Source organism: Gouania willdenowi, chromosome 12, assembly GCF_900634775.1.
Source record: "Gouania willdenowi chromosome 12, fGouWil2.1, whole genome shotgun sequence".
Classification (NCBI taxonomy): Eukaryota; Metazoa; Chordata; class Actinopteri; order Blenniiformes; family Gobiesocidae; genus Gouania; species Gouania willdenowi.
In genome coordinates, this window is record NC_041055.1 from 11,831,378 (window position 1) to 11,845,730 (window position 14,353).

At 37.9% G+C, this 14,353-nt stretch overlaps 1 protein-coding gene across 2 annotated transcripts in view; it reads left to right on the forward strand.

The window, feature by feature from the left end:
* Positions 1-14,353, forward strand: part of taf1c (TATA-box binding protein associated factor, RNA polymerase I subunit C) — a 36,265-nt gene that overhangs the window by 2,238 nt on the left and 19,674 nt on the right. Inside the window, exons 1-8 of one of the 2 annotated variants that reach the window (XM_028463198.1) lie at positions 1,789-2,159; positions 8,392-8,503; positions 8,687-8,736; positions 11,980-12,075; positions 12,166-12,233; positions 12,338-12,582; positions 13,953-14,084; positions 14,169-14,286. In XM_028463198.1, the coding sequence (XP_028318999.1) occupies positions 2,043-2,159; positions 8,392-8,503; positions 8,687-8,736; positions 11,980-12,075; positions 12,166-12,233; positions 12,338-12,582; positions 13,953-14,084; positions 14,169-14,286 (938 nt within the window). In that variant the 5' untranslated portion in view covers positions 1,789-2,042. Of the gene's footprint in view, positions 1-1,788; positions 2,160-8,391; positions 8,504-8,686; positions 8,737-11,979; positions 12,076-12,165; positions 12,234-12,337; positions 12,583-13,952; positions 14,085-14,168; positions 14,287-14,353 lie in introns of those variants that run through there. The other variant, XM_028463199.1, reaches the window with a different exon arrangement.

Sequence of the window (14,353 nt, forward strand, 5' to 3'; positions counted from 1 at the left end):
TTTTTGCAAAAATTATAGATCTGGGTGTCTCCTCGATTTCCGTCAAGTCCATCTTCTCGTTTAGTCCAAATCCACAGTTATTATCAAGCTGTGATTCGCTTCCTTCACCTTACGCTTCTATTCAATAATATCTCGTGCAGGGTTTCTCAACCTTGGGGTCGGGACCTTATATGGGATCATCTGGAGTTTAAATGGGGTAACCTAAAATGTATAGTAATTGATTAAAAATAAAAATTACTGATTAAAAATTAATTTTTTTGAAATGTTTTCATTATTTTTCTTTTACCAATTAAAACAACACACAATCTTAAACATCTGTATTCTATACTCTCAGTTTATAATGATAACAAAATGCAGTATAAAAATATCTGAGCTGGCACAACTTGTTACTAATACTGGCTATTCTGTATTTGTAATACAATATAATAAACATGATAAAAAAGTTATTACATGTAACCTTTGTCCTAAGAGGCTATGCTATATATTTCCTTAAGTGTCTATGACACAGGGCCTGAGTTCGTTTTTTGAACTGTTTAATTGATTATTATATCCTCAAATTTACTTCCTTTAAATATTACCACAATTTACCTTCTTGACTTAATCAATTAAAAATAAATAAGGACAACACACAACCATACTTTAAATGCAATAATCCTGTCACAGATATTTATTTATTTAAAAAAAAAAATAATAAAAAAAATAATAATAATTTTTTTAGAAGTCTTACTTTAAGCATTATATAAACAAAATTGCTTGACTAAAATATAAAATGTCTTTAGTTTTTGCTTTTAAACCTTGACCTTCTAATAAAAAAAATATTCTTACAAAATTTTGTCAGAGTAAGAAATTTTTTTTTTTAAGCTTTTAGTTCACACCAAAAACCATTTTCATCGCTTTTAAACAAAAATAAATACCTTTTAGATACCTTAACTCAAGTATTTTTTTTAAATACATCTTAAGGAAAATTCACTCTTTGAGGGAGGCCAGAAATTGTTGATATCAAAATAGGGTCGGTAGGGGGCAGCATTTCGCTTTAAAGTGCGCAGCCTGTCGGTGTCACGGTCTGTGTTCACATCAATCTGAGATCGGTTATGAGCATGCGCACTACCGGAAAATGAATTTTTATGCGACTTCCGCTTAGCTTTTTTCTACTTCTGCCGTACTGAGATAAAAAATAATAATAATTTCAAAGCTAAAGTTATTTAACGATTGCTGAATGGCTCCTTTTCGTGTACAAAAATGTACAACTGCTCAATATACGAGACAGAAGATGTTTCAACGCCACAAAGAAATGAGACAAGTTAATCTTCTTCATGGTGAAAGGCACACAGACAAGTAGGAGCTCAGGAACATAATTATAATAAAACTCCATACGAAAATAAATAATTTATTTTCCAAAAAAACATGATTATAATATACATTGCAGTAAAAAACAGTTAACCTAATGTAACTTTATTTATTTTTTAAATCAGTATAACCCAGTACGGGTACATCTCAGTGCGTAGCAGTCACTTACTGTGATTTTAAGAGGAACTCAGTACGATGTGAACTCAGACCGTGACGCCGGAAATAATTAAAAGAAGACGAGTTTAATTCACTAGTGTACGCGCGCACTAATGAACTAAAGTTGGGTACATGTACTCCCAATTTGAGTACTAGAAGAGCTTAACTATAGTTAGTATCAATGTATGCACCTTCCTTGCCATACATAAGTTGAGAACCAACATCGATTCACACTTCCAACCAATAGATGGCGGTAATGCGCCTCGAGTTGTTTGCCAACCAAAGACGAAGAAGAAGAACATACACTTCCCACATGTGATGACAGTTTCTCCACGTGCTGATTCTTTGCAACTTTCTTCATCAAGTCCTTTTTTCCTTTGCTGACTGTTTTAACACCGGCGAGGTATTGGTGTGCTCATGTCGTGTCTGAACTCCTATTGCTTACCTTGGAACCAGCATAAGCTCCGTGTGAGCCAGGAGGGGATAATGGAGCAGGAGGAGCACCGCGGCTCATAAGCAGCCCTCGGTGGGTTGAAACAATGGACTACCAGTTTCCACAGCAGCTCTTTCCTTCACTATACACCAGCGGGCCTTCGGACGCTGTCCTGGAGCACGTTGCTGGAAAGTGGGGCTCGTACGAACGAGTGAGACCGCAGGTGAGTCTGCTGTCAGCCCGCTGTTGGCCTCTAGTGGATATATTTTTCTACACAAGGATATTAACACTACGAAGGACTGTTTTGTGCTCATTAACACTTAATAGAGACAAATGTTCAATATCAAACTCAGTTTAATGTCTAATGGTACGAATCAGCTCGACCTTATCCATCTGTTTCTCTCTGCTGGGCTGTTTGTAGTCGGATTAATTGACTTATCTATTATTGTGCCATCACATTACAAAGATGGAATAACTGCTTCGGGGTTCAGAAACAGCATTGCGTCATACTGAGGACCATGAAGCTGGTGCTTTTACAAAAGTATACCTTTACTCTCGTGATCCAGTTTTAACTGTGTATTTCCAATGACAGAGGAGAAGGAATTAACACGGACTTGGTAGAAAAATTAATGTAAATACCATATGTAAAGAGGACATTTAAAGAACAGCTGGAAATGGTGAAGAACGGTCGTCCTACTCCGGATCTACCGAACCTGATCACCCAAGGGAACGGCTTTGTTCGCCACTTTCAACCAACTAACTACCAGCGCTATCCCTGGCTCACAGGCTCAAAGGAAGACTGTAAGCTATTTTGCTGGGAATGCTTTTTATTTTCCAAAGAAAGAAATGGTGTGTGGTGCAATTCTGGGTTTGGGAATTTAGGCTGCTTATCCAAGGCAGCAAGTAGACACCAAAACACAGTGGGTCACTTCAGGCAACAGTGCACTTAAAAACTTTTGGAAATCCTACATTGGTTCAACAGCTGTGTTTGGATGAGCAGAGGCCAAGGGATCTCCATAATGGAGTGATAAATAACAGGGAGATTTCAAAATGTATGATTGACTCTCATATTTTTAAGCAGATGCAAACTTCCTACAGCTATCAAAATAATAGCGCTGGATCCTCGAACAGAGACCACTATTCAGAGTTTCTTGCTCTTCTGGTGGAAAAAAAACCCAGTTTGCATTACCAACTGAGTGAATTACAAAATGACTTAATTTCTGCTATTGCTCAAGTGATGACAGAGGAGGAGGATATGAAAGCTCCTTTTATCTCTGTGATGGTGGGTGTGACTGCAGAAATGAAAGACACTGCTCAGCTTTCGCTTTCCTTACTATATGTATCAGAAACTGGTGCCAGAGAGCTCTTTGTAAAATTCGAAGACGTTGCTGGCGAGATGGTGACATTGCAGCTTGCGTTATCAGTTTCTTGGATTAATTTGAATGTGTGGATACGCTTGTGGCCCAGTGTTTTGATGGTGCAGCTGCCCAGTCATCTGGGAGAAGTTGTGTGTAGATTAAAGTTAAGGAGAAGGCACCCTTGGCTTTATTTATTCACTATTATGCCTATCAGCTGTATGTGGTACTGACTCAAGGAGCGTCTGGAGATGCTTTGCAGGCAGGTTCTCAATCGAATAACATGTGATGCAGTTTGCTTAAATTACCCAGAAATGCTACATGGCTAAATTCAATGCTCACTACTGAGTCGTGTTATCTGTTTTGCCACTAGTGAGTATTAGGGCTGAATGAATAATTGCATTTGTGATATCATAAAACGATTTTCTAATCGCAAAGGCTGCAATTTTTTAAAAATTGTTTTTTATCCTTTCTTGTACTGTCCTGTTAAGTTCAGAGAGTGTTTAAGGAGTGCAGTCCACATGCTAACGTGTTTAATGAAACATGAAGTTAGTTAGATGTATTGAAGAGGTAACGCCACAGATTTGTTTGCTTTATTGTTGTAATCTGTGCTTTAAAATGGATGTTTTATATTTATTTAAAGTTTAAATAAATCTGAAATTGTTTATTATGAAACAGATTGATTTATTGCTTGTGTTCATTGAAAAACACATGACAAGAGAAAAAACAATCACATATTAAATCGCAATATTGACCTTTCTGATCTGAATTTAAGACAATTGAATATATTTTAAGGCCTTTTATCTGTAAAAAGAATATTTAAGGCTTTTTAAGGACCCACGGTCACCGTGAAGTCAACAGTTTGGTGACACTGTCTGAGCCATCATTTTTAATTAGTCACGATAATACTATAAACTGCCTTAAAACGGGGAGGAGGTTTGACAGTATCAAAATTTGGATACGACCCACGTCTATGTTGCAGCATTCACTGAAAGCTAATATTTAAATGCTGGAGCTGTGAAGAGGCAAAGAAAATTTTCGTTCTACCAACCTGGACCCTGATTGTAAAGAGGTTGGTACTTCTCAGTGAAACGTATCAATAATAGGATGGAGCCTCTTTTGTTTCCATTCATGAATGAGTATTGATTTATAAAATAAAAATGATACAGAATTGTAGTTTAAGACCGATAAGTTAGTTAAAGCTGAACTTTTTTCACGTTAATGAGTCCTTCTCGTAGTCCCTGTGAGGGTAATGCAAGTGTTTATGGGGTGATTGGGGGTCTTTCATCTCTCCCTGCTGTCTCTGGCTAGAAACCCGTACTTGCAACTTTCCCTGCCTCTGACCCGGGAGCAAGACATACTGCTTTACGGCCGGCCATCACAAACTAATGCTAGATTATGACCAGCCCCGTGGCTGCACGCGGTTGTCTACAAACTGCCTTTTCTCAAACTTATATCATGTCCCATGGAGGAAGCGTGCCAAAAGCCAGGGTAGACGTGGTGGTTTCCTGGTGAGGATCAAGGTGTTTTGGAGGTCCAAAAACGCTGCTCCTAGTTTCAAGGAAGCTCACAGACGACGGTAGATCCAGCTTGTGGCTCCCGTGCGTCTGAACACCGCCTGCGTCATCTGCTGCTGGCAGCGCTGCTGCACAGACGCTGTTTCCAGCACCGCGGCGTCAACCACGGATGCCTCCGACCGCTGTGCCGCAGCGCTCCACAGGTTCATGAGGAAGTGACTCTACGCTTATGCTTTCAGAACGCTAGATTGCTAGCAAACAAAGCTCATCTCCTGAGGGACCTCTTTATGTCATGCAAGCTGGATGTGATGGGCCACTCAGAGACCTGGCAGCGGGAGAATGAGTTTGTTCATCTGAATGAGCTGTGCCCTCCGGACTTCTACGTGTTTGGGACTCCTTGGATCACACGTCGGTGTGTTAGTTTGGCGCTCGTGTACCGGAATTCTTTCTCCTGCTGACTGATAGACACAAACACCTTCAACTCCTTCGAGCTCCAGACGTGTAAGGTTGGAAACGAACACTCTTTTTACTGTTTTAATTTACCGACTGTCTCGTCCTGCTCGTTTATTTCTAGACTAATATACTGAGTTCATGTCATCTATTGTTAAGGTGGAGAGTGTATTAATTATTGGGGATTTTAATCTCCATGTTGCACTCTACCTGTTCTATGGCAGCCAAGTTTGTGTCTCTTATGGATACTTTTCACTTTGTGCAACATGTGTCGTGTCCAACACACACAAGGTCATACTTTGGATTTGGTCTTTTCTTTTGGTTTAAAAATGGACCAACTTAGTATTGACGATTTACAAATAAGCAACCACCTCTCAATTTTATTTGATCTGTCATTCACATTCTAAATGAAGCTGCAATCAGTGGGTTTTCTGCTTTGTTTGATCCAACTACCTTTTCTAGCTGTGTTGATGTTGACTCATTTATGTCAAACTTCAATAATCATTGTCTGTAAGTGTTTTGGATACCGTAGCACCAGCTAAAAACACTCCAGGTCCTCATAAAAAACCGTGTCCGTGGATAAATAAAGCTATGTCTAACTTCAGGAAAAGCTGTCAGAAGGTGGAACGTTTGTGGAAAGCCACAAAATTAGAATTACATAGACTCCATCTTAAAGACATGATATTGGAGCTAAATGAAAAAAAATTGGTCAGCTTGTGCACTACAGTAGTCCCTGTGTGCTCATGGTCCTATTTTACTCCTGTCAGCCTACAGGATGTTCAGGATTTAGTGGGAAAAATGAAACCCACATCGAGCCCGGTGGACATTGTTCCCACTCCACTGCTCTTAAACGTTTTTGATGTTGTCGGCCCTTGGGTGGTAAAACTGATAAATCTCTCACTTCTATCTGGCTTGGTCCCCAAATTTTTTTAACATGCTGTAATAAATCCCATTCTTAAAAAGCCTAATCAGGATCCCGGGAAGCCTATAAACTACCGACCCATATCTAAACTTCCGTTCATTTAAAAAAATCATGGAAAAAGTGGTGGCTAAGCAGCTGACCTCATTCATGGTACAACATGATTTTTATGATAAATATCAATCTGGCTTTAGGTCAATCCATTTCACTGAAACTGTTCTTCTGAAAGTTTCCAATGACGTGATGATGGCCACTGACTCTGGTCGATGTGGAGTAGCCCAGGGCTCTGTTCTGGGGCCTGTTTTGTTTTTATTGTGCCTGATGCCTCTTGGTCGGTTGATCCGTGGTTTTAAAAATGTATCCTATCATTTCTATGCAGATGATATTCAGCTGTATTGCTCTTTCAATGATTCTGAGTTTCACTTATTTGAATTCCTGGAATTTGTATCTGCTATCAAAAACTGGGTGACTTTGAATTATCTGCAGATAAATTCTGGCGAAATAGAAACTCTGATCATCGCTCTGACTAAAAAGATCCCTTTGATCAAGAACTCCCTTGGTGCACTGGGCACATCTGTGAAAAACAGTCTCAGAAACCTTGGGGTTGTTTTTGATTAATCAATGTCTTTGGAGGGTCACTGTTGTCAACTGACTGTTTTTATCATCTGAAAAAATATCTCCAAAATGCAGAATCTGCTGTCCAAATCAGATTGTGAAATAATCATACACACGTTCATTTCCTCACACATTGTTTACTGTAATTCGGTTTTCTCCTGTTTTAACAAGTCGACTCTTAAGAGACTTCAGACTGTTCAGAATGCTGCTGCCAGACTTTTGACCGGTGCTCACAGAACAGCCCACATTACCCCATTTCTTTCTGGTCTTCACTGGCTTCAAGTCAATTTTCGTATTGAGTTTAAAATCCTAGTCCTTACTTTCCGCGCAATGAATGGTCAGGCCCCTCAATACATCACTGATTTGTTGTGCCCCTACACTTCAGGGTGCACCCTTCGGTCATCAGGCCAGGGACTCCTCATGATCCCAAAAACGCATTTTAAAACCTGGGGTGACCTAGCATTCCAGGCGGTGACGCCAAGACTCTGGAATAGCCTACACCAGTCCCTCCGTCAGCTTGTCTGTGTGGACTTTTTTAAAACACATCTGAAGACCGCGCTTTTCAGAAAGGCTTTTGGTTAAATTGTTTTTAATTGTTGTTAACCTTTTATGATGTTCCTACTGTTGTTTTAAATTGTCTTGTGTTTTATTATCCTTTTGTGATGTTGCTGCTGTTGTTTTAGTTTCATTTTTGCCTGTACGGCACTTTGTGATTTTATCTGTGAAAAGTGCTATAGAAATAAAATGTACTTTCTTACTAGTGTTTACGACATAACTACCAGGAAGCACTTTACAACAGTATTTTTTGTTTGTTTTTTTTTTTTTTCATTTTATTTTCATACGTTAATTTTTCTGGCCAAAAATATGAAGGTCTTAACCCAGTGCTACATGCTGGAATTGTTAGTGCTGTATTTTGTTTGTTAAAAGCTGTTAACAAGCCGTGAGGAACTTATTTTTATAATATTTCAGGTATTTTATATTTAAAAATATTTTATCTATTGGAAAGCTTATTTTATATATTTTGTTTATTTGAGAATAACTGCCAGGCAGCACTTTACAACAGTACTGTATTCTTTTAAGTTCATATTTCGCATAATGTTACAATGCAATGTTGGTTTGCTTAAGTTCTGGATAAACAACCAGCAAATTAATGTTTTGCATTTTATTCCACACTGTACCAAAAATGAACCGAACCGTGACCTCAAAACCAAGGTACATATCGAACCGAGATTTTTTGTGTATCGTTACACCCCTAGTTTGTATATCAGAAAATTGTTCATTAATTTGATTTGGATTTCAGAGTTGTCCTGGTTATTTAAATGTATAGAAGCTGGTTGCTAAAGTATATGTACCGGTAGTTTTTCTCAAGTAAGATGACCATCATAAAGTCAGATCCATTCTTGTGTGTATACAGAATATCAAAAAATTTAGTAGCTAGAAATGGTTGAAAGGTTTCAGTGTGTTTAAAATGTATCCTAACGCATTTTTTCTTTTTTTTTTTTTTGGCTGAAAAAATGTATTTAAAAAAATCTTTCAAACCTATTGCATCAGTACCATACTATTAATAGTTTCTGATTAAAGAGTTTCATGTGTTTTCAGGGTGTTTCTGGTCCCTCCTCCAGCTGGACATTTACTGCCAAACATCACACCAGTGGGGAAAAATGGCGCCTCGTCGAGCCAGTGCCGATACCCTTTCTGTCACCCAAAAAGGGTAAGAAGAACCCTCCTGCTTTCTGTTTACACAGCAGGTCTTACAAACAACAAGTATCCCCCAGGAGTTATATTCCTGATGCTAAAATCTTTAAATTTAAAATTTTTCTGAATACAGCCACTGTGTTCTTTTATTTGGGCTTACCCGTTGACACCGTCTTTTACACTTAAACCTGTTTGACAGCTTTTCAGTGGCCAATAACTCCTCCAGATCCACTGGACTTCACAGATCATGTAAGTACATATTTGCAGATCAACCCACACTTAAATACTTTTAGAGACTTCATATGGATGGACATCGTTTTATTTTTTTTAAATCCTATTCTTTGGAACTAAAAGCTAAATGTGTTTTTTATGTATTTAGGAATTTCACCTAAGAAGCAGTTGTTCAGAATAGTGGGAACCACAGCTATGAACCTATGTGGGCCTAATAAAATAGATATTCATGTCACTTGTAAAACTAGTACAGTGCTTGTCGGAAGTATGCATTCATGTGGGAGCTTAAGTAGAGTTAATTATGGCCAAATGAGTATATGTTTGAAGGTTGGATGTACAAAGAGGTGTACATACTCTGTACTCTGTAGTGTTTAATTCTGTGGGACATGAACATGATAAATGTGTTTGTTGTTTTTTTTTTTTTTTACTCACTTATTTATTTTTTTGTTTGGTGTATTTTTCTGTAATGTATGTTTTTTTTGAGTCGTTATGTGTATTTGCTTATCTTTTCTTTGTATAATTGTAGTTTTTTGTTGCCATTGAAGTATGATTCTGTTGTCATTTTGTGCATTTTTTTTGCATAACTAGTTAGTTTTGTGTATTTTTAGTCATTTTCATATTTTCGTTGTATTTTTCTGTAATGTATTTTTTTTTTTATCTTTCAGTTGTTTTTTTGTGCATTTTTGTATATAATTGTTTTTGGTTGCTAGTAAAGTGCCCGTCGAAAGTATGTATTCATATAGTGGGAGGAGCTTAAGTAGAGTTGTCAATTATGGCCAAATGAGTATGTATTGGAAGGTTGGATGTACAAAGAGGTGTACATACTCTGCACTGTGTTATAAGGGTGCATATTTGTGGGTGCAAAGTAAAATAGTGTGTGTGATTTCCCTGGTTAAATTCTGAGACATGTACACGATAAATGTGCTTGTTTTTTTTTTTTTACTCACTTTAAATTTTTTTGTTTGTATTTTTCTGTACTGTTTGTTTTTTTGGAGTCATTATGTTTATTTTTGTATCTTTCTGTTGTGTTTTTGTATAATTATAGTTTTTTTTGTTGCCATTGTAATGTGATTCTGTGTATTTTGAGTCATTTTTATATTTTTATATGTATTTTCTCATAACATTACCAAGGGGGAGCATATAGATGCAGAAGAGGATTGGACCTAGCACAGAGCCCTGAGGAACCCCGTAGCTTACTTTAGTGTACACAGAAGACTTATTATTCACGTGTACAAACTGGTACCTATCAGATAGGTAGGACTTAAACCAGTTTAGGGCAGTCCCTGTGATTCCAAGTAATTTCTCTAATCTCTCTAGTAGAATATAGTGATCTATAGTGTCAAAAGCTGCACTAAGATCTAATAAAACCAGCACTGAGAGTCGTCCTTCATCTGAAGCCCAGAGTAGATCATTAGTTACTTTAACTAAAGCAGTCTCTGTGCTGTGTTGAGCTCTAAAACCTGACTGGAAGTCCTCGAACAGGTTGTTGTTTTGAAGGAAGTCACAGAGCTGAGCCGCCACAACTTTCTCAAGAATCTTTGAAATAAAAGGAAGATTAGATATAGGCCTGTAGTTTGCTAAAGTGCTGGAATCAAGAGTAGGTTTTTTGAGAAGGGGTTTGATTACAGCTACTTTAAAGGACTGTGGCACGTAGCCTATTGATAGGGATATATTTATTGTCTCTAACAAAGATGGGCAGACCAGGGGAACAACTTCTTTAAACAGCTTAGTTGGGATCGGATCTGAAAGGCAGGTCGATGGTTTGGAGGATGAAATAATAGTTAAGTTCCTGAAGTCCTATATGTGTGAAACAGTTTAGGTTAGGCCTATTTACATTTAATGGTACAGCAGGCCCAGGTGAAGGCAGGCAGTGGCTAATTTTATCTCTAATCTTATGAATTTTATCGTTAAAAAATGTCATAAAGTCCTCACAGCTGAGGGCTAGAGGAATCATGGGCTCAATAGAGCTCTGACTTTGTGTTAGCCTGGCTACAGTGCTGAAAAGGTACCTCGGATTATTTTTATTTTCTTCAATTAGTGAGGAGTAGTATGTAGATCGACTATGTCGTAAGGCTGTCATGTATTTACTATGGCTTTCTTGCCAGAGTATTCGTGACTCTGTTTTATTGGAGCGCCACATTCTCTCTAATTTACGGGTTGTTTGTTTGAGTGTGCGAGTTTCAGAGCTAAACCACGGAGCTTTCCTCTGACGTTTAATAGTTTTTTCCCTCAATGGGGCAATTGAGTCCAAGGTGGATTTTAGTAGACTAGCAGAGCTATCGACAAGCAGATCCAGTTGAGAGGGGTTATAATTAATGTCATAGTTATTTATTGGATGGTGCACTGAGTTTAAGGCAGCAGGAATGGCCTCTTTCAATTTAGCCACAGCACTATTGGACAGATTTCTACTCGTAACTATTTTATTGCACAGTGCGAGATCCTCGAGGATAATGTTAAAAGATAATAAAAAGTGATCTGATAGCAGAGGATTTTCAGGGTAGACTTTTAGTTCATTTAGCCATATGCTAGAACAAGATCAAGAGTATGATTTAAACGATGAGTAGCTTCATTAATAGTTTGAAAAAAGCCAACTGAGTCTATTAGGGACATAAAGGCTGAGCTCAGGCTATCACTATCTTTGTCAACATAGATATTAAAATCTCCTACTATCAGTATTTTATCAGAACTGAGGACTAAGTTTGATATAAACTCAGAGAATTCTGATAGAAATTCAGAATAAGGGCCTGGAGGACGGTAAATTATCACAAATAAGACTGGCTGGCAGGTTTTTGATTCGGTATGAGATAAATTTAGAACCAGGCTTTCACAGGAAGTGTAATTGGCCTTTGGTTTAGGATAGATTAGGAGAGAGGAATGATAAATAGCTGCTACACCACCTCCACGGCCTATGTCTCGTGGCATATGAGTATTTAAATGACTGGGAGGAGTGGCTTCATTTAAACTAACATATTCATCTTGATACAGCCATGTTTCAGTTAAACAGAATAAATCAAAGTTATTTTCTGAGATAAGGTCATTTACTAGTAGAGATTTGGATCTCAGTGATCTAATATTTAATAGAGCATATCTAATGGTTTTATGTTTTGGTGTTTCTATATTTGAGATTTTAATTTTTTTCAGATTTTTAGAATTGATTGCTCTTTTATTTGATTTTATGTTAAAATCATTGTGAAATTTGGGTCGGGGGACAGACACCGTCTCCATAAAATAATACGTTTGTGCATGTGTTTTTGGATTTAGCTGAACAACTACTACTTGGATCATAGCCAAGATGCATTTGGTTGCATGACTGACATCCTCGGTGGGAACTTCAACTTTCATCAAAAAAAGCGAGAGGTGAGTCCACTGTGTTTCTCACAGAATAGTTAACTGTACAATGCAAATGTGTTATGGAAATGTATGGCCTGTGTGTGTTTGTCCTTGCAGAAAGATGGTGAGCATTCTGTCAACATGTGGAGAGTGAAGAAGTTCCTCAACATGCTGAAATTCCAAACGTCAGTGGATATAATCAAGTAGTCAGACAGTGTGTGCTGCTCTGTGGGAGTCAAAGAGGGAAAGTCACTGTTTGGCCTCATTCTGTTTTTGCGTTTGTTCCCAGATGTCCGCTGACGTATTCCTCCAATACACTGGCAAGCTATAGCCAACTGCTGTCTGATGTTGTGCCTTCCATATCTCCTGAACTGTTGGGCTCACATCTCTACGACGAGCTGGCAGAGCAGAGAGACCGTCTGCTGTTCTGTGAGGTGGCCACTGGTGGCGCTCTAGCATTCATCCCGTTTTCACAGAGCAGCAGCTCTCAGCAGGGCTGCCTCCTTTATCCAGGCAGTCTGGGACTGGACCTCAGTATCCTGCACAGCAGATGAATTATACTTGGACTTAATCATTTCAAATCCAGCATTTAGAGTCCTGTAAGAAATTAGTTTATAATCCTTTACCAAAATGGTCCTCGACACCAGCAGACCCCTGTGACCAAGAGCAGGAATTCCTTATACCCAGGTATAAAAAAAATAGCTTGATGCTCTGTACATGTCGAAAGTGCAAAAAGATTGGGACGATTTGATGATACTGGAAGGGCTAAACTAAAAAGTCTAGAAATGGTTGGTTTTGGTGGAAGGTTTTTTCCTTGGCGCATAATGTTGTGCCTCCAAAGAACTAGAGGTCGACCGATATATGGACTTTTTTCAATATATATTTTATTTTTTTTGTATTATTATTATTATTATGCACTTTAGAGTAGCCATTAAAAGAAAAAAAGAAAGAACATAAAAAAACATCCATTCGGATGTATGAATATACAACAAAAAAAAGTGCATGGGAGAGGTAGAAGCTAATAGGCTTACGAATAAAAAGCCAATATAATAGGATAAGGATATAATATAATAGTGCCTGATCAAATATCCTTAACCTATTACAGTATATCCGTAATAGAATAAAGATTTTTGTTTTACTTAGTTGTGTACATGTATATTTAAAGTTCAATAAATGTTAAGAGTTTTATTAGTGTATTTAACTTAATTTCTAATATATATCATATGAGTGTTTCAGTTGTCTTTTATAATCAGTGTGCTTTTAAAAAAAAAGTATATCGGGTTCCACAATTGGCTTTAGATATCGACCATCGGTTTATTTATTTTTTTAAATTGGTATCTCCATCATCCTTTGAAAATCCCATATTGGTCGACCTCTACAACGAACTGCTGACTTGCTTGTGAAGAGTCTCATCTGAACTGTAGCAAGACATAAAATAAGGTCCACAAGCCAATCCTCTCAAAATATTTGACTAGTGACTAAAACATATGCTAACCAGCAGTACGGAATGTGTTCTATGCTTCTTAGCAATAAGGCTTTCCAACAGTATAGGATTTATTCCTAAGATGCATTGGTACAGCAAAGATATAAAAAACAAATACTTCCTTTGTTTTGTGCTAAAGTAACGTGCTTCTCATTAAATGATGTATTTTAAGTTACCGTATTAACACATCTGCAATTTATCTGAGTAATCAACCTTATTTTAGGTTAGCCGTTTTACCTGCATGCAGTTTATTTTTGGTGAGCAGTGAGTACACTGACATGCAGATATAAATTTGTTTTATTTTACCTTTGTTGTTGCAATTATTGAGGTGTGAAGCTTGTATTTTGTGAAGACAAAGATTCATTGTGGCGTTTTTGGTTGTTTGTGATTGTTTGTCCTGATCCTTAAAATAATACCACAGACTTCCATAAGATAGAGCTGCAGCACCACAGTGAAAGCTCCTCTCTGTTGAACCAGAGCAGTGAAGAGCCTTTCAACGTTCAGCTCAAAGGCTCTGTCAGACAACTAAGCTGCTCCTCCCTTTTTAATGACTGTAAGGACTCCAGGCTGTTGTTTGCAGGGCCATGTCTACTCATTGTTTTTGTTGAGCATTCTGAGATGTTTTTGTTGATTGCAGGTTGTGTGGGCGTGAGGTCAGATTATTTCTGTGGAGTTTGGAGATTCAATGAAATAAATGATCCACGTTTGCTCCAGGTGGTCAACACCACAGATGTTGCAAGCTGCATCAGTGTCAGGTGGGCTTTCTTAAGAGCCAAACTTTTGTTTAGAAGTCCATCCAGGCTGAGGATAATTACCGTTGTC